At 41.7% G+C, this 19,378-nt stretch overlaps 1 protein-coding gene across 1 annotated transcript in view; it reads right to left on the bottom strand.

The window, feature by feature from the left end:
- LOC120524448 (probable ubiquitin carboxyl-terminal hydrolase FAF-X) overlaps positions 1–17,728 on the bottom strand; it is a 260,143-nt gene extending 242,415 nt beyond the window's left edge. The window contains exons 1-2 of the mRNA XM_039746300.1: positions 17,675–17,728; positions 1,270–1,482 (exon numbers count right to left, since the gene is read on the bottom strand). Coding sequence (XP_039602234.1) covers positions 1,270–1,482; positions 17,675–17,728 — 267 coding nt within the window. The remainder of the gene's footprint in view (positions 1–1,269; positions 1,483–17,674) is intronic.
- Between the last annotated feature and the right edge of the window lie 1,650 nt (positions 17,729–19,378).

Here is a 19,378-nt window from a genome sequence, read left to right as displayed (position 1 = left end):
GATGTCACAAACAGAACACTGAGCACTGGGCAGAAACCCACCAAGGAGGGATGCCAGTCTGGCATGGATACTTTAGCACACATTATATTTTGGGGTAATGGCAGGTTGAATGATTTGCTGCAAATGCCACAAAGAACTTCAGGTGAAGCTGAACTAGTAGTCTTGGGTTTTAAAGTTCCTAATCTTAGCTGGTATGGCCCACATGGCTTGTGTCATTCCTGGTATCTTTTGTTCTCATGTTTGTATAGGCTTGTGCTTATGTGTTTATGCTGCCAGTGCAGAGAGAAGACACCAATAACAGGACAAAAGACATAAGAGCACCTCCATGTCTGAAGCTCGAGAGGAAATGGAGGACTCAGTCACAACTAATAGACTAGCATACTATAATTACAAATGAACAAACAAAGCAAGCACAAAACAACTTGGAAGCATAAGAATATCCCACAATAGATGGAAACAATTGTGCGTCTGTGCGCGTGTGTTTGTATACAGTACATATAGACACGCTGTGCCCAGCCTAATTAGCATCACTGTCTCGTTTCACAGCATAACCACACAAGACAGAAAGGCCACAAGATGAGGCGCTCCGAGGTCAGAATCTGTATCCCCATAAGCTGCAGAGTGCTAATCTAAATGGTACACAAAGAAGCAAATCCCATCACCCCAGAAAGCCCTCTTCTTTCACCCTGATGTAGTTTGGGCACATTTGACCTGGTCACATATCAGCATGCCCAACAGCTTCATTTGCAAACTTAATGTTTTACTGGGTGGCATGTTGAGGTTAGAAGCATCACGTGACAACTTGCATTTTCAGACAGATCCCCAGTCCAGGCACTCACTGCCAGTATCGACTTCTCATGTCCTCCCTGTGCCTTCTGCGGGACACATGTCCCAGAAACACAAAGATCACACTACCAGTTAACTCTGGCTTGCTGAGACCCATGACCCCATCTTGCATCCTATTATTCCCACCTTGAAACTGTGGTGGAGAAAAAAATGGATGGACATGTCATTTCACTGTGTTCTTTGATGAACATTTCTCATTGATCAGTTTTCTTATTTTATTCACTAAGTGAATGAACAGAGGCAAACTAAGACCTAAAATGTGCCAAGTGCTTATAACAAAGAACACAAGACAAGACTTGCATGGAAATGTCGCTGTTCTATCAAACAATACCAGGAGAACACTAGTTAGGCTCCCCCCACACTTTTTGCGTCAAGTTGTTCCCGATTGCAGACTACATACACTGAGAACAGTTTGCTCCTTACCAGGTCTGGAGGAAGAGGGGACTGCGGCTGCCCATCTGGCACTGGCCCCACACTGCTGTCTGGAGAGCTGATGGTTCTTGCTGTCATGATTGATTCAGGCAGGCCGTAGCACTTGTGTCCACTTTTGTTTTTTCTTTTACCAGTGGAGCAGCAATGATGGAAATCCAGTATTAAGCTTAAAAACTGGCCATTTTTCAGATACCATTGCTTTACCTAAAAAAATCATAAAACAAAAAGCCTCTTTTAAGAAAACATCTTTTAGTTGCCACATTATTTGGGTCCTTTTCTAAATGATCAGTCTTCACAAATAAACACAGCCTTGTGCCCCCAAAGCCCCCTGCCTTCCTCATTCTGCTGGCTCCTACCTCAATATCAGCTCCTCTTGCTACTCCTCTGCTTGTGAAACAAAAGCCAGGGAAGCATGATGCTCCATCCTGACAACCACAGGTTAATTTCTTAATGGTGGTGTCCTGGTGTGGTCATCATGGTAGTCTCAGGCTTATCTTGGAGTGTTGGGTCCTACAAATAGGTCTAATGGTCACTCCACTGCTGACCCCAACATTTGTGAGCACTTGTGCCCCAGCACTTCAGCTGAGGGACCCTACCCATGAGCCTCAGCTGCTTATTTGCATAGCATAGTGTGTGGGTGATGCAGTCATTAGTTGTAATTGCTCAGCACATTTAAAAGAGTTTGTTTTGTCCTAAAGTCTTAAAGGTGTACAGAGTGGTTATGCCAGTCATGTATTCATAGTAATAATAAGCATAATAGTAATAAACAGATGCAAGTCATAGGCCATCAGTGGTTGATGATTCAGGGAAGGCCTTTGGAGAACTGAAGTCTGCATTGGTGACACTGTGCCAACCTTGGGCAGAGTGTCTTTCCTGCCCACCTGTTGACTTATTGTATGTAAATCTCCTGTATAGGGGCTTCATATTGGGCATCAGGATCCGTTGTAAGTGAATGTAATGTAACATAGACGTATCGGGGGGTTAGCAGTACTGTATCTAGGTTATCTTAGGTTACTTTAGATAGATAGATAGATAGATAGATAGATAGATAGATAGATAGATAGTGTAACAACTCTAGGGGGTGTGCCAGCCATCCAACCCGACACAGAGAGACGCTAGAGGCACGCTAATAATAACAAAGATGTTTTTATTTTATTTTATTTTAACACAGTCCCGAACACAAGCACAATCCACACAATAGTTTACTTTCAGTTTCTTTTTTCTTTCTTCTCAACTCCTCTCTAGCAAGCTTTGTCTCCCTCCTCCCGTCTCTGGCTCCCAGAGTGGTGGCTGCTGGCTCTTTTTATAGCCCACCCAGAAGTGCTCCAGATGCTTGATGACCTAATTCTGGCAGCACTTCCAGGTGTGGCAGAAAAGCTACTCTGTAGGGCTCAGCAGCAGCTACAGCACCCCTTGGCAGTGCCCACGGATCCCAACAGGGCTGCACCAAACTCCATCCTCCATGAAGCCCTGTGGGAGTCTGAGGCACCGCTGCACCCCAGGGAGGCTGCCATTTAACGTCGTTTGTGTGGTCTGGGGGAATGGGGTTGGGATTGGGGTATGTTATCATCCTTGCTCCCCCTGGAACATATGCTACAGGGATGTCCTGGCCGGGCATGGGCCCTGGCCGCCTGCCACAAAGTCTTTAGTGTTAGGGTGTCAGAGAGAGGATGTGAAGCATTGTTCATAATGGCACTCAGCTTTGTTTTTACTTTTCTCCTCTGTTGCTTCCTCCAGGGTGCTTCCTATAACTGGGCTTGCCCATTCAATTAGCTTGTTTATTCAGTGGGCCTCTCCTGGAGTGATGTTACCAGCCCAGCACACCACAGCATAGAAAATCACAGAGTGATAGAAGATTGGAAGGATGTCACTTCCCACATTATTGGAGCACAGTCTCCTAAAGAAAAAGAACCTGCTCTTCCCTTTGTTATTTAGCTCCTCTCTGTTCCAAAACCAGTTCAGCCTGTCACTGATGTGTACCCCCCAAGTGGACATAGAGTCTCTTTGGCATTCCTTGGTTTTGCTGATGTTTAGTTGCAGACAATTCTCTTTGCACCAAGAAACAAACTTCACCACCGGACTCCTATACTCAACCCCTTTATCAATAAACTACATTTTTCTAAGAGGGAAGTTTGTTTGAAGCAGGAAAGTATACATCATATTGGTGTGTGGGTGTGTTTGTGTGTGTCCTGCGGTGGGTTGGCACCCTGCCCAGGATTGGTTCCTGCCTTGTGCCCTGTGTTGGCTGGGATTGGCTCCAGCAGACCCCCGTGACCCTGTATTCGGATTCAGCGGGTTAGAAAATGGATGGATGGATGGACAACTGACAACCAATGGTGACATGATTACACCCATTCAAGATTAATACAAAGAAGAATAATCACCTTTAACAGCACACAAAATAATAATTCAGAATTAGCAGCATCCTTACAAGTAAAAAATTCAAAGGGCTTATAGCTCTGGGAATTCAAAGGCTCTTAAATATGTTGCCCTTTACCATTGGGGACCTAAGTCTGCAGCCTAATGACAACTGAAATTTTGAAGAAAGTGGGGAAAAATCCTCTTTATGATCACATGTCAATACAAAGTATTCATCCCTTTGGATGTCTTCACATTTTGTTTTTATACAACATTGAATCACGATGGATTTAATTTGGGTTTTTTTGAAACTGATCAACAGAAATGCACTGTAAAGTCAAAATGAAAGTAGATCTATGAAATAAGGTCTAAATTAATTACAAATGTAAAACACACACTTCTAAGGGGGCTCCATACTTTTTATAGGCACTGCAGACGTGTTCTTTCTGGAGGAGAGCCGTGCCAGTAAGTCCATCACAGGGCACCCTCGCTCATTAATGGGTCATCTGGGTCATTGGACGGAAACAATCCTTGTGACGCACACTATGAGAAAATGCTGGGGATTGAACTACCATTCTTGAGCTTTACTGTGCTTAGAATTCACAGTTAAACATGGTGTATGGACAAAACTAGAAATGTATTTACACACATAAAAAATCCAGATGCACAAAACTGTGTACGCCAAGTTCCATTTACTTCCTCGTTATAAATTCCAATGAACATGAAATTTAATGCACATGCACGTGCCTACAGCCCCACCCTGACTCCTCCCAGAATTTTACATATTTGAATATGTAAATTAATATAAATCGCCCTTTCGGTCCAGTGTTTTGTTAAAAGACAATGGCAAAAGCACATGGAAAAAGGAAGAATTTCAGCAAATGTGAAGTAGAGGCAAGGAAAAACATATTATTTGTTGCCTTAAGCAGTGGTATAAGCAACAAAAGGAAGCTGATGGAGGATACAGCGTGGTGGAGACACTCAGGAGTTCAAGTTCAGAAAGTCGTACAGTGCCCAAAAGAAAATGAAGTAGTCAGATATCACAGTCGACGTGAAAAAGCGAGTCGCCTGCCACCGTCTGCTTATTCAGTTTCAGACAATATTACAAAAGCTGACCCCCATGGCTAGGACGTGATTCCAGTTGTTGCTGTGCCCAGCACATCTTCAGATGCTGGCTGCACACACACCTCTGCCACGGAAACCGCTGGGCGACCATCTGGCTGTGTGCTGACGGATGCTATTCTGGAGTCACAAAATGCAATAGTGGATGCTGTAAGGGATGTGGCCAATGAACTAAGGAATATGAGGGTTGTACTATGTGATACTGGCCACAATTGAAATGAATTGGATAAAAAATAAATGCCGCATCTGATTACCTGTTTTCACCTTTTGCTAATTAAATTTTAAAAAAGTTGTAATGCTGTGCAATTTGGCTGATCATTTGGTGGGTTCCTCATACCGTACCTCTTCAGGTACAGGCAAGCCACGATTGTGTGCCACATAATGCAGCACGCTACATACTTGCACAATACAACACAGTTTCTGTGGACTATAGAGCAGCATATTAATATAATTAATATAATATAATTGATTTTTTTGATTTTATTAAGATCAAATAGCATTTCATAGAAATAACTCAAGTTTTACAAAAAAGGGTTTGAAACAAATCAACCCCAACCCCTGAGAAAGAGAGCTAGGCCAGCAGCGTAAAACTTAAAGCTAGTAAAAATAAGTAAACAGTTAATTAATAAATGAATAAAGATAAACGGAGTAAAAAAGGGGAGAAAATCTGCTTCCTCAATTAAAATGCTTATTCTAAAATCGTATTGATTAGATCCTGCCAGGTTTTGAAAAAGTTTTGTATTGATCCTCTAAGTGAGAATTAGATTTTTTCCAATTTCAAATAGTATAAAACAAGCAAGCAAGATAAGTCTGCATGCCAATAGTGTAGTGAAGGCAATCACAGTTTGTTTGTCCTTCTCCACAGTTGTTAATGGGTTAGGAGGGACTGTGACACCAAAGCTGTGTGATAGGCATTTAAAGATTTTGGTCCAGAATGATGTTCATTTGGTGCAGGCACAAAACACAAGGCCCAATTAGATTGGAACTCGATTGCATCGTTCGCAGGTTGGATCTTGCCCTGGAAACATTTTGGACAGTTTTAAGTGAGACAGATGTAATATAATTTTGAGTTGAATAATTGTATGCTTTACGCATATGGAGCTCGAGTGAATTCTCTGCATTGCTATCTTCCACTCCTTTTCTGATATGTTGAGTGACAGATCCTTTTCCCACTGTCCTCTTGGTCTTTTAAAAAGAGGGACTGTAAAACAATTTTATATATTGCAGAAATGCTGTCTGTCTTCGAAACTGAGCAATATATCTTCCAGCATAGAGGAGGGTGCGAGATGAGGAAAATCAGGCAGGTTCTGTTTAACAAAGTTTCTAATTTGAAGATAGTGAAAGAAATGTGTTGCTGCAAAGTTACATTTGGAGTGTAATTGTTCATAGGATGCAAAGACGTTGTTTATGTACAGATCTCTAAGTGATTTAATCTTGAATGTTTCCCAGATGTTAAAAACTACATATGTTTGCGAGGGTTGAAAAAGGTGGTTCTCATGCAGATGTGCCACAAATTAAAGATTCTCCATCTTAAAATGCTTTCTACATTGATTCCATATTCTGAGTGAGTGAAGCACAATTGGGTTATTAGTATATTGGTGATAACTTGCATTTATTGGGGCACAAAGCTGGGAATATAAAGAAGTACTGCAGGATTTAATTTCTATTGCGGACCAAGCCTGTGTGTGTTCATCTATTTGTGTCCAGGTTTTTATAGCTTGGATGTTTTTGATGCCCAGTAATAAATTTGAAAGTTAGGTAGAGCCACGCCACCTTCTGCCTTAGGTGTTTGTAGGGCCGCTCTTTAGAGATGTGGAGGTTTTGAATTCCAAATAAATGAAGTTATGGTTGAATATAATTTCTTAAAAAAAGATCTATTTATGTATATGGGAATGTTTTGAAATAAAAAGAGAAGCTTAGGAAGGATATTCATCTTAACAACGTTAATTGTTCCAACTAGAGTGAGATGAAGGGTTGATCATCTATGCAAGTCTTGCTTAATTTTTTCCATACAGATGGCAAAATTTTGTTGATAAAGAGCTTTATGTATAATTGTGATATTCACCCCTAGGTATTTAAACTGATCTGCATTGAAAAAAGGGAAGGTGTCCAATCTAATATTATAAGCTGGAGAATTCACTAGAAAGAGCACACTTTTATTCAAATGAATCCTGAGACCAGAGATCTTTTGAAATTCTGTAAGTGCTGTTAAGACTGCAGGCACAGTATTTTGTAGGTCTGATATATACAAAACCATATCATCTGCATATAGAGAAATTTTCTGTTCAAGTCTTTCTCTGATAATCCCCTTTATCTGATAAGCATTTCAACAGTGAACTGCCAGTGGTTCAATGGCGATTGCAAATAGCAGTGATGACAAGGGGCATCCTTGTCTGGTACCACGTTCCAGTTTAAAGTAGTCTGAACAAATGTTGTTAATACAAACTGAAGCTTCTGGATTGGTATACGGCAGCTTGATCCATGCACAAATGTTCGGGCCAAACCCAAATTTCTCTAATGTAGTGAAAAGGTAGTTCCATTCAATCATGTGAAATGCTTTTTCTGCATCCAACGATAATAATATCTCTGGGGTGTTTGAAATGATTTCTACTTACATAAACAGCCTCATTCTCTGAAGGTGCCTTTATAGTGTAGCATCAGCACCAAGATTCACAACAGATAGGTTCTCTGTTCATTACAGAAGTGTATTTGATAAATCCTACGTCAGGGATGCCACGCAGAAACAGTAGTACTGCTTTGATGCTGGGTGCTGCCAGTTTGCAAAACTGAGCAGAAAAGTGCATACACATGGTGTGAGACTGCTGTGAAAATGTGTGTGGTTTAAGCTTAGTTTAGCTTTTATACATCTCAAAGTGTGCAAGGAAACGGGCATACGCAATATTTTGATTATATACAGCGTTTACTGTATAAATGAGGCCCCAGAACTAGCCATGGCCTTAGTGCCTGTGAGGACTAATACATCTTGTAAAACAAAAGATGGAATAAATTAATCTGTTCACCCACAAATGAAACTTTGCACCATTATGGTAAATCTCTGCACTGCACAGTCGGGCCCCATGAAGAGTGTCTGATGTCAATTGCGCTGCCATTTCCTGCTACGGTAACAGGCGAGAATTCATGGAGGAAGGAGGGTAAAGCACAGGTACTGTGTTCTTGCAGTGATGGGAGTTTTTGAGATCTCTCACTTTTGCTCCATACAAAGGCAGTCCCATGGCGGTCAACAATAAGCTTGCGTTGCTCTGCTGGTTGAGTATTACAACACAACTAGAGAACTGTTGGCATTTGTGAAAAGCATAGGAACAACGTGGTGGCTATCACATCCATCCCACTGCTATTCCAAATGACAATTGTATTTCAGCCACTGCTAACACTTAGTCCTAGTGCCAATGCCTTTGCAGTGATTCCATGTCCTTCTCTTCATTTCCTCAATACCTGATGAGTCTTCAGATCTTCAGCAATAGCAAGAAGGAGATGTGGCGGGCACTACATGTCTGAGACCTGTGGTAGAAATGGACGTCTTAATTAAAGAAAGAAACGTATCCTCTAATAAGACAAATCTGATAAAAACCTTTTGAGTCAGTAATCAGGCCGGAGAAAAGCTTGTCCATCTGCGTCATTTATATTAACGTGCAGCACCAAGCTGAGGAGGGAGCAGTTTGTTACAGCATGGTGAGAATGGTCCGAGAGACAAAGGATAGGGGGTCATTTTATAAATCACTGGATTTACATACAGTGTCAAACACCGTTTAGCATAGAGTGCCACCAGCCTAACTAAAACTCCTTCTCCATTATGTGCTTGTTCTTCAGTATCTTGTACTTTAGATATTACCCTTGAAAACTGTCCAGTTTTATTGCTTACAGGACATCTATTGATTTGATTGTCATACATTTGGTGTATTACGTCAACCTGCTCCTGCTCCTGGTCCATTCTTGTCTTTCTTGTCCATCTTACCTTTTTCTGGTGTCCAGGACAGGTTTTTGACATGTATTGACCCTTTTATACTTCCAAAAGATGGATGCTATATTTTCATATGTAAAGCATATTAAAATGTTTTACTCTAAATGTCTATGTGACCCCCGAAGTCTAATATTTCTTCTGCACCCCACATCAAGTCTGTAATTGGGGGGCCTACTTATTATTAGGTGGGTGTGCCAAATAAAATGGCCTTTCCCAGTGTTGGTGCCAAGAATGACATGCTGTTCAGTTTGTGTGAATCTGGAATTTATGATTTTTGGGTGTTTGTCTGCCTGTCTGTGGTATTACGTAAGGGATGTCACCTTAAAGGAGTAAAGCCTACTGCAACTCCCTCAGGGTTTTGCTCCCCAAGATGTCTGACAATGGGAGCCTAGAAGTCCTTACTCTGAACATGCGACAGTTAATATTAACAAGACCACTCCATCAGGTAAGGTGATTTGCGTTTTTTATCAAGTAACACGCTGTGTGAGAGTGTTGCATGTTGGTCAGAACTTCACTGGACTCTTCTCACGTAGCAACACAACTACTTATTAGCCTTCATGTCTCGCGTCTCCTTATGTTATCGGGGTGTTGGCTTGCAGTTCCTTTCTCTTGGTGTGCGTTTACTACCATTACACTCCTACGGCGCTGAAGTGTTGCTTTACTGAATTCATTTACTCACAACATACAGATTTCCAAATATTTACAGATCCCATTCCAAACTTTCCTGATGTCAGTGTTTCTTAAACTAGTGGTCTGTTGTTGATGGAAGTAGCCCCCATGACACCCTACATGTCACCAAAGCCCAGCACACAAAATTAAAAACCACTCAGACTCCCTAAATGATTTGTAATGATTACATTTGTTTACTGTATCCTGAAACTTTCATCTGGGGAGACCATGTCACCCTGTTAAAGACCTTTGCCATTGATGTCACCCATTGGACTTCCGGTAATCAAGGAAGCAACTGGTGTGCCATTATCAACAACAAAACTGCAATATCCACGATTAGAATTAGAATTAAAAAAAAAAAAAAATGGCACGGTAATGCTAAATGGCAGGCTGATAAAGAATACCAAAACTAAAAAAATGTTATACAGAATGCAGGCAGACCTTGGCTTAAGAAGAACTTCTGCTCCTGCTGAAATTTGTAACCCAGTTTAGCACCGAAAGTCTGCATTTATAATACATTTTATTTATATAGTGCCTTACTTAACTCTTTCAGGAAGTTTACGTATTTTTACAAAAAGAGCCTAAGCAGGTTAAGTAATGTCCGGTAATGGAAATACAGGCAAGAGTGTGCAATGATTTATTACTCAATGAACAGAAGAACACTTCCAACTTATTAGTAACATGATAGTGAAGCAATGTGACAGAGCAGGTTGGCTCCACTCTTCCCAAACCATACTGGGAGCCCCTTGAACCCGCACCATCGATAACGTAACCAAGAATGGGCCTCGGCAAGTGAGGATACGCACAGTCAGCAATGGATGGGTGCTTTTATTAAAACCGGTGCATTTAAAATACAAGTAAACGGTGTCCAAATAAACAGTGCAGTGCAAATCTTCCTTAATAAATAAATAATCCAATAAATATCATTTTGGTGTTCATGGTGAAGGACAAAAACAAGACAGTAAATAATTTAAAAACAAGAGCTTAAAACAAACTCAGGATTCCTTTCTAAAAATTCCCTGACACGAGGTTGCCTAGCCGAGCTGCACCTCGCTCTTTCTCTCCTTCAGCCACAGCCTCCATCCTCCTTCCAGTCGTAGTCCTGCCTCTCACCGGCTGTACCTCCTTCTCCATCTCCCTCTCTCCATCATCCCAGCACGACTTCCTTCATTTGTCTTCCCGATTCACGTTTCAGGTCTTGCAGTCAGCGGAGACGTCAGCAACTATGTTCCCTTCTGCCAACAGCTTTAGCCATGGCCGTCTCTGTCGCCGCAGCTACCGTGACTCCCCAAGCTGCCTTCTTCTGTCTTCCTCACGGCCAAATGCTGGCAACTTTTTTTTGAACCCCACAACCCTCGGCTATTCAAGCAGGGAACTGGTCCACCACTTGAACGCTGATCGCACATTCCTTCACACTTCTCTGTCCGCTTACTTCCTTTGTTTTTTTTGTTTGTTCTTTCTTTCTTTTTTATTCTTTCCCTCTCTCATGTCCGACTCCCACTTATACACTTTTGTGGGTGCTGCATCACAACTGCAAACTGCAAACTGCAGAAAGCTAATGAAGCAATCAAGGCAGTAGTGTTGTGCAATGAATGAACGAACAAACTGGCTCTTTCGTACTTGTCTTGGTCTCTGAACAAACATACTGGTACAACGACATTAAAGAACAAATCTTTTCGAGACATGCATACTGCGTACTACGTTTTATATTGCATTCCACAACAGTCCGGAGCCATCATCTTAAATTTGCTTGAACGTCTGCTGTCTTCGGGAAATAGCCTACCATAAACTGTTTCAGCAAAATGGGCATGACAACAACTAGCCAATGACTGACTTGCTAGATAACGCCAAGCACCGCCCATTAATCGGCGTTGGACTGAGGGACTGCGAGTGACTGAATGAGCCAGTATGCCCCCCACAAACTGCAGACAGAAGACTCGTGCAGTACACCGAGTCTTAGTTCACTAATGATGTACGAGTATGTGTGTATCATAAAGTTTTATTGTGATGTGGGCACTATTCTAGGGTTATAATTGTATAATTGTTTTTTTTTCTATTTATTGATGAAATTTTATTTATTGTCCAAATTCAATAAAGAGGATTATTATTGCTATTATTATGTGTGATTGTACGATTGTTTTTATCTATTTACAGTGGGATGCAAAAGTTTGGGCAACCTTGTTAATAGTCATCTTTTTCCTGTATAAATAGTTAATTGTTACGATAAAAAATGTCAGTTAAATATATCATATAGGAGACACACACAGTGATATTTGAGAAGTGAAATGAAGTTTATTGTATTTACAGAAAGTGTGCAATAATTGTTCAAACAAAATCAGGCAGGTGCATAAATTTGGGCACCGTTGTCATTTTATTTTTTTATTTTGTTTAGAACTAATTATTGGAACTCAAATTGGCTTGGTAAGCTCAGTGACCCCTGACCTACATACACAGGTGAATCCTATAATGAGAGAGAGTATTTAAGGGGGTCAATTGTAAGTATTGTATTGACTATTAACAAGGTTGCTCAAACATTTGCATCCCACTGTATTGTTAAAATGTTATTTATTGTCATAATTCAATAAAAAGAATTATTATGTGTAAATTACTTATTTTGCTTCTTGCTTTTTATATTATTTATATATTTGGTAGTTAAAGCTGTTACACTGTTATGATACGATTCTAAATTTTAAGCTAGAATATAGCTTGTTGAATGAATCAGTGATTCAAATATTCAAATCATTTTGCTGAACAAAACGAAATGAGTCGAATCACTAAAAAGAATCGTTTTGCATATTCGTACAAGACAGACCACACCCTTGCGTGGACGTGCGCCACGTGTCGATCACTCCACCAACCTCCTGCAACAATTTGAGCATACAGTGGTGTGAAAAACTATTTGCCCCCTTCCTGATTTCTTATTCTTTTGCATGTTTGTCACACAAAATGTTTCTGATCATCAAACACATTTAACCATTAGTCAAATATAACACAAGTAAACACAAAATGCAGTTTTAAATGATGGTTTTATTATTTAGAGAGAAAAAAATCCAAACCTACATGGCCCTGTGTGAAAAAGTAATTGCCCCCTGAACCTAATAACTGGTTGGGCCACCCTTAGCAGCAATAACTGCAATCAAGCGTTTGCGATAACTTGCAATGAGTCTTTTACAGCTCTGGAGGAATTTTGGCCCACTCATCTTTGCAGAATTGTTGTAATTCAGCTTTATTTGAGGGTTTTCTAGCATGAACCACCTTTTTAAGGTCATGCCATAGCATCTCAATTGGATTCAGGTCAGGACTTTGACTAGGCCACTCCAAAGTCTTCATTTTGTTTTTCTTCAGCCATTCAGAGGTGGATTTGCTGGTGTGTTTTGGGTCATTGTCCTATTGCAGCACCCAAGATCGCTTCAGCTTGAGTTGACGAACAGATGGCCGGACATTCTCCTTCAGGAATTTTTGGTAGACAGTAGAGTTCATGGTTCCATCTATCACAGCAAGCCTTCCAGGTCCTGAAGCAGCAAAACAACCCCAGACCATCACACTACCACCACCATATTTTACTGTTGGTATGATGTTCTTTTTCTGAAATGCTGTGTTCCTTTTACGCCAGATCTAACGGGACATTTGCCTTCCAAAAAGTTCAACTTTGTCTCATCAGTCCACAAGGTATTTTCCCAAAAGTCTTGGCAATCATTGAGATGTTTCTTAGCAAAATTGAGACGAGCCCTAATGTTCTTTTTGCTTAACAGTGGTTTGCGTCTTGGAAATCTGCCATGCAGGCCGTTTTGGCCCAGTCTCTTTCTTATGGTGGAGTCGTGAACACTGACCTTAATTGAGGCAAGTGAGGCGTGCAGTTCTTTAGACGTTGTCCTGGGGTCTTTTGTGACCTCTCGGATGAGTCGTCTCTGCACTCTTGGGGTAATTTTGGTCAGCCGGCCACTCCTGGGAAGGTTCACCACTGTTCCATGTTTTTGCCATTTGTGGATAATGGCTCTCACTGTGGTTCGCTGGAGTCCCAAAGCTTTAGAAATGGCTTTATAACCTTTACCAGACTGACAGATCTCAATTACTTCTGTTCTCATTTGTTCCTGAATTTCTTTGGATCTTGGCATGATGTCTAGCTTTTGAGGTGCTTTTGGTCTACTTCTCTGTGTCAGGCAGCTCCTATTTAAGTGATTTCTTGATTGAAACAGGTGTGGCAGTAATCAGGCCTGGGGGTGGCTACGGAAATTGAACTCAGGTGTGATACACCACAGTTAGGTTATTTTTTAACAGGGGGCAATTACTTTTTCACACAGGGCCATGTAGGTTTGGATTTTTTTTCTCCCTAAATAATAAAAACCATCATTTAAAAACTGCATTTTGTGTTTACTTGTGTTATATTTGACTAATGGTTAAGTGTGTTTGATGATCAGAAACATTTTGTGTGACAAACATGCAAAAGAATAAGAAATCAGGAAGGGGGCAAATAGTTTTTCACACCACTGTATATACCCATGGAGAACAAGCCAGATATTTATGCTTTTATTTATTTATTTAAAAGAACGATCACCGGTTGCTAAGCAGTGGACCCTTCACATCACAAGCAATATTAGTGCACTTTAAATCATAACACACAGCATGCTGCCCTTATTCCTGGGGCCTGATGGCACACCAAGTGATGGCCGATCTCTCAACACAGAGGTGCTGCATTGACTGAGGAACAGCTGGGTGTCATCTTGCTCTCCCTGAGGTTGCACCTCGTACTTAGCACCACAGTTCCTGCCTCTCCTCAGGTAAGTGGTCAGTTATACCTTGAGTGTCGATCTTGCAATAGAGCTTATTATGTGGGTGTGTGTGCTTTTGTTACGATTCGAATGGCGACAGTCTCTAGTGTGCTATGCTATTTGTCACCATTAGTGTGAAGGCTACTATACATTAATTCACGTTCACACTAGTTTACTTGATTTGAAAATACAGTAAACAACTGAAGTTGCTAGAAAAAATGAATTGAAATTTAATTGAAAAGAAGAATTTGTCAGCGCTCATTAGTATCTGCAGAACTGCTGTAACTTGAGGCCGTCATAATCTTAGAACCAGTTGTAATCAGGAAAATATGTCAACAATCCAGTTCATGGCAACTTCTAAATTCAGAAGCCTTCTGTACAAAGAGGAGACTATTGTAACAGAAATTCTTTTGTCTCTGTACTCCTCTAGGACACTGTGGATGACATGGGCAAATTGGAGGACATTTTCAGAAGGCAAGGGAGAGCACACAATTGAAGGACACCCCAAGCCGCACTGTCATTGAAAGCTGAAGGCAGCTGATGGGCGAGTACAAGTTATTGGGGGGCGGCCCAGTCACTGTCAGCCCCCTCAATGTGATAATGGAAGGGTGCTTGTTGAGCAGGTAAGTCAGCAGCATAAAGGAGGCTGTGGGACTTCCAGAATGTAAGTGTTGGTACCATGTTGACCACAGTGGTTCTGCATGCCCTCCACAATGTGTGTGTTGGAACAGGTGGTAGACCACAGCGACAAACACCCAAATGGATGCCAAAGACAGGGAGGTGATGATGAATAATTTTCCTGAGATAAGCTACTACTGTATCATAGCTTTGTGTTGTACAAACAAGAATGATGAGAGAGTTCAGGAAAAATGGATTTGTCTTCAATCATTTTTGAATCACCAACAATGGACAAGATCAAAAATGACACTCAAGGACAAGAGCATCGTTCATGTTGACCATCATGTGTACATGGTAGAATGAAAGTCTCACTCGCACATCTCCTCTGAACAGTGACAGGGGCACAGTACCAACAAAAAGTCACACACGCTTGTTTAAATAAAATAGCATACAAAGTGCAACATACTGTATAGAATTATACAAATATCTGTACAGTTCTAAATTTCTTAAGCTTTTGTAGAAGCTCAGTTTCTCCATGGGACAAAGTGCTGTCCTGCCGCATATCTACAGTATTTATCGATGTCTACCCAGACATAGAAGAACACACCCTGTTTATTATTACGACTAGTAGTTTAGTCACATTAGAACCAATGGGTCAACTGACCCTGAATCCACTGGTGTGAGCGACAGCAGCCCTATAGCACCCGCAAGAAGGTAGGAATGAGAAGAGCGCCTGTGCAGGACGGCCGAGGTCTTTGTAAGGCAGTGAGAGTTGTGAATGCGAGATGAGAAGGCAGCTTGGTGCTCATAATACTTGCCGCTGCCTTCACCACCCATTGCAGTGCTTACAATCAGGAGCCGAGAAGATGCCATACCAGGACGTGACACAGCCAGTGAGGATGGGCTCCATTGTGCACCTGTAGATGTTAAGGATGACAGATGGAGAAATGTTGACCATTAATAATCAGTAAGATAGCCACCCAGGAGGATGCCATAATAATGTCAGATTAATCCAATAATTCGGCAAGGCTCCTGCTTGACTGACTTACCTTACTCTGTTGTAGGAGGTGGGACTCCGGCCGTTAGACTTATATCAAGGTAACTGAGGCACACTTGTTTTGAGAAACACAGTAATACAATTCATTGATAAACATAAGGAGTACAGAAGTATAATAACTCTGTACATATTGACATATGAGAGTGGATGCTGACAGGCTAGACAGTTCAATTTATAACATATACAGTAGGTTGGCTGCTTACTGGTATTTAGAGTTCTACTTTATCTTGGCACAGATAATAGATTTACAATACCAAGTCCTTGTGGATGATGTCCGATGGAGTGTGGAGGCGTTGCTTTGTTGATGCTCCAGGTTTAAGTGGAGGATTCTTCAAGCATTGGAGTGCCCTCTTTCTCTTTGCTTCATGACCCTTGGCAGAGCTGTGCTGCTGCTTCCTCAGCTTGCTTTCATTTGTTAGGCCCTTTGCTATGTCGGCTCCATCTTAAGGAAGAGCATTACTCGTTCTGGCCCAAGAGTGTAGTTGCTGAAGTTCCCTTCTTGAAGTCTTCAGACTACTGGCACAAGGCTTTAGCTTGACAGACTGGGTGTCTCCAGTATTGGTCCACAAAGAGTTTGTTAAATTCAGCTCTCCAAGCAAGGGGCTTATAGTTTTAGTTTGAAACAAGAATTTAAAAAGTCATTTTGGAGATTTCTTGTTTCCTGAGTGAATCCCAGGAAGTGCAGCGAATATCCCAGTGACAGAGAGAGATTCTTTTTCTACCCCACAAGATTGGGTGCATGTGGTTTTATAGGGAGGCTAAACCGTCTCCTGACTGCATTCAAGTCACTTCCAGTTACAAAATCCGTATCTTCTAATAGGCGAGTTCTTCTGTTCATCTTTGTTAACATCCCTTGAATTACAAGTCCTTGTCCTTGCTTGGGTCCATTTTGGGGCTCAAGAGGTCTGCCAAAGGGTCCTGGATTGATGTTGGATCACCTCTGACTTACAGGCACTTACTTTTGGAATTCAAATGGAGGTTTTTGTGCAGCTAGTAGAAAGCAATGCCCACTTTGCCCTTCCACAGATGGAGAAACGGCAGTAGCCCTGAGACATCTGAAGAAGTAAAGGTCTTTTTGAGAAGAACCAGAATGTGCTGTGCTTGTTTCAGTGTATCGGTGACAGGAAAGAAATTGAAAACTTGGTTCAGGTGGCAGAACTTGTGAGAGCTGTAACTGTGTCAAATGTACTGAAGTGTCACTTTCTTAAACAGAAGTTCATGTAGTAGGGACACACATTGAATAAAAAAGTGCACAAATGACGTGATCTGTGCAAATCCCACAAAGAGCACCCCGCCATGTACACTACTGACAAAGCACTATCGGCACGCTGCTTTGAGCCCCAAGTGATGCTCCATTCACATCGGGGAGGCTGGCAGCTGCTCCACAAGGAATAAAAGACACAATTTCAAATAAAGAACAATCTACATTGTAAAATTAACTTCACATTGTGTGTGAAAAGTCTCACCAAATAAATCTGTGAAATTAACTGAAACCAGAACCGTATTCCCCAATAGGTCATTTGTCTCAATAATTTACCAGCGAAACTAGAAGGCATGTGTGGTCAAGAATCCCAAGCACATCGAGTCGTTGATGTCTACACAGTTGCTGCGACAGCGGCCATCCACTGCAGTAACAAGATAAAATGGAAAAGGGGCGCCTTAAAATGAGCTTAGCACACCGGGAATGCGGCAACATCAGTTTTAGGCTCTGCCACCTTCACTACAATTTGTCTCTCGACATTGTGAGAGCAGCGATTGCGCGTCCCATTTGCCTGCCCTTCGCGACTTCTGCTCAGCAGTGACTGTGGCACGAACCCCACTCACCATGGCTGGTTGACCAGTTTTTGGAGTCTTGGCATTCATGACTGCTTTTCTCATCTTAGTTTTTTTCTTTTTTAATTCATACATTAATTTGTTATTTTGTTGCTACTGCTTTCTAGCTCCAGCACCCTTGTGGTTTGAATCCCAGCCTGGTCTCAGTTTAAACAGTGTTTGCATTGAACTAGACTAAGTGGGGTCACAGATGTTGCAGTACGTTCTCCCCATGGTCCATCACCCAGTCGACCACCCATCAGACACCCATCCTGACCAAGCCTTTCTTCACCAAAATCCTGGAGTGACCTCTCTGGTTGAACTCTTGAACACTTTGCGCCTCAAGGTGACCAGAGGGCGTCCTGGGCATGCCACCTGGAAGGGCAGCCCCCTTAGGTCGAGTAGTGGTGTGTGTTCACGCGGCGTTGGATATACAAGTCAGAATTTCCACGTGAACGCACTACAAACTTGGAGCTAAACGGTGGACATTTCAGAGAAAACAAAGCTACCCGAATTCTCCGAGCAGACTTGTATAACCTGGAGAGCCAGAATTGCCTTTTTTTTTGGTCAAAGTGGCACACATTGAATTGATTTTACCCTTTATTTGCAAGAGAAAATGCAGTTTATCTTTGTTTTTTTTTGTAAACCAAGTATCCTAACAATTCCCGATATCGTCAGACCTAAAGTTCACATGGACACAGTAAAGTTGTAATGTTATGTCTCAGAGCTCTGAATAGTCCAATAGCACGTGAACACAGCATGATCCTTGAGCCCCTATTTTGGACCTTCAAAAGCAAATTCTGAGTGATAAACCTCTAAGAGGAGGAGGAGGAGGAAGAGGAAGAGGAGGACAACCTGGGAGCTCTTTAAAGCACCTCCCAAGGATTTTGTCCTTCTGTCTGAAGATGATGAGTTGAAACAGGTCACCTTGTGGCTTACCTTCTATGCAACTAGAAAGTGTTTATGTGAAGACAACATTGGAACAGAACAGCACGACTCATGGCAAGACAGGGGCATTGACCCCCAAACTACTAGTCCAGCGTGGACACCGTTCTCATAGCACCCAACTGTCAGTTGCATCCAAATGGCCGGCTGGGGACAGCTGGCTCTCCTGAACATGTTCAGCTTGCTGTGCTGCTCTGGCACACTGTAAGATTTGTGCTCGGCAAAACTACTCAGAGTCATTAGAAATTTGCCCTTTAAAAAAAGTTCTACATTTCAAAAATGAAATAAAAAGAGGTGGCCTAAGTGTTAGTCGGCCAGCCCTGGATTCACGGTTTATTTTTTATAACATTTTCTCCTAAAAAAAATGTTTATTTCGTCTCCCACAAATTTTGTGTATTTCGCTTCTTCGGATAAATCGATTCGAGTTTGATTGTCCAAAAGCTAGAGGCCTGCTCATAAGAGATAGACGTCATGTTAGTCCGCAGAGGGACCCGAAAATGAGGAGCTGACTGTATCTTTGGAAGAATCGGAATTTGTGTGAGTGTCCATTAAATTTGTGAATACTGCTAATCGGACAACACAAGTGCAATCCAAGCATTGACCAATGATGGCTTACATTCTTAGTGGAGGAAGAAACGGAGAACCCAGACACATGAAACAAGTACAACGGTGCAGATTAGGACTTTACAGACCTTCACATCCTGACTCAGTGGTACTTTGGAGCTGTCTGGGCTGAACGGTGTGATCTTGTCAAAGCTTTATGTTCCAATC

This window comes from Polypterus senegalus, chromosome 2 (assembly GCF_016835505.1).
Source record: "Polypterus senegalus isolate Bchr_013 chromosome 2, ASM1683550v1, whole genome shotgun sequence".
Classification (NCBI taxonomy): domain Eukaryota; kingdom Metazoa; phylum Chordata; class Cladistia; order Polypteriformes; family Polypteridae; genus Polypterus; species Polypterus senegalus.
The sequence above is the reverse complement of the archived record's forward strand: the minus strand, read 5'-3'. Positions and strand labels throughout refer to the sequence as shown.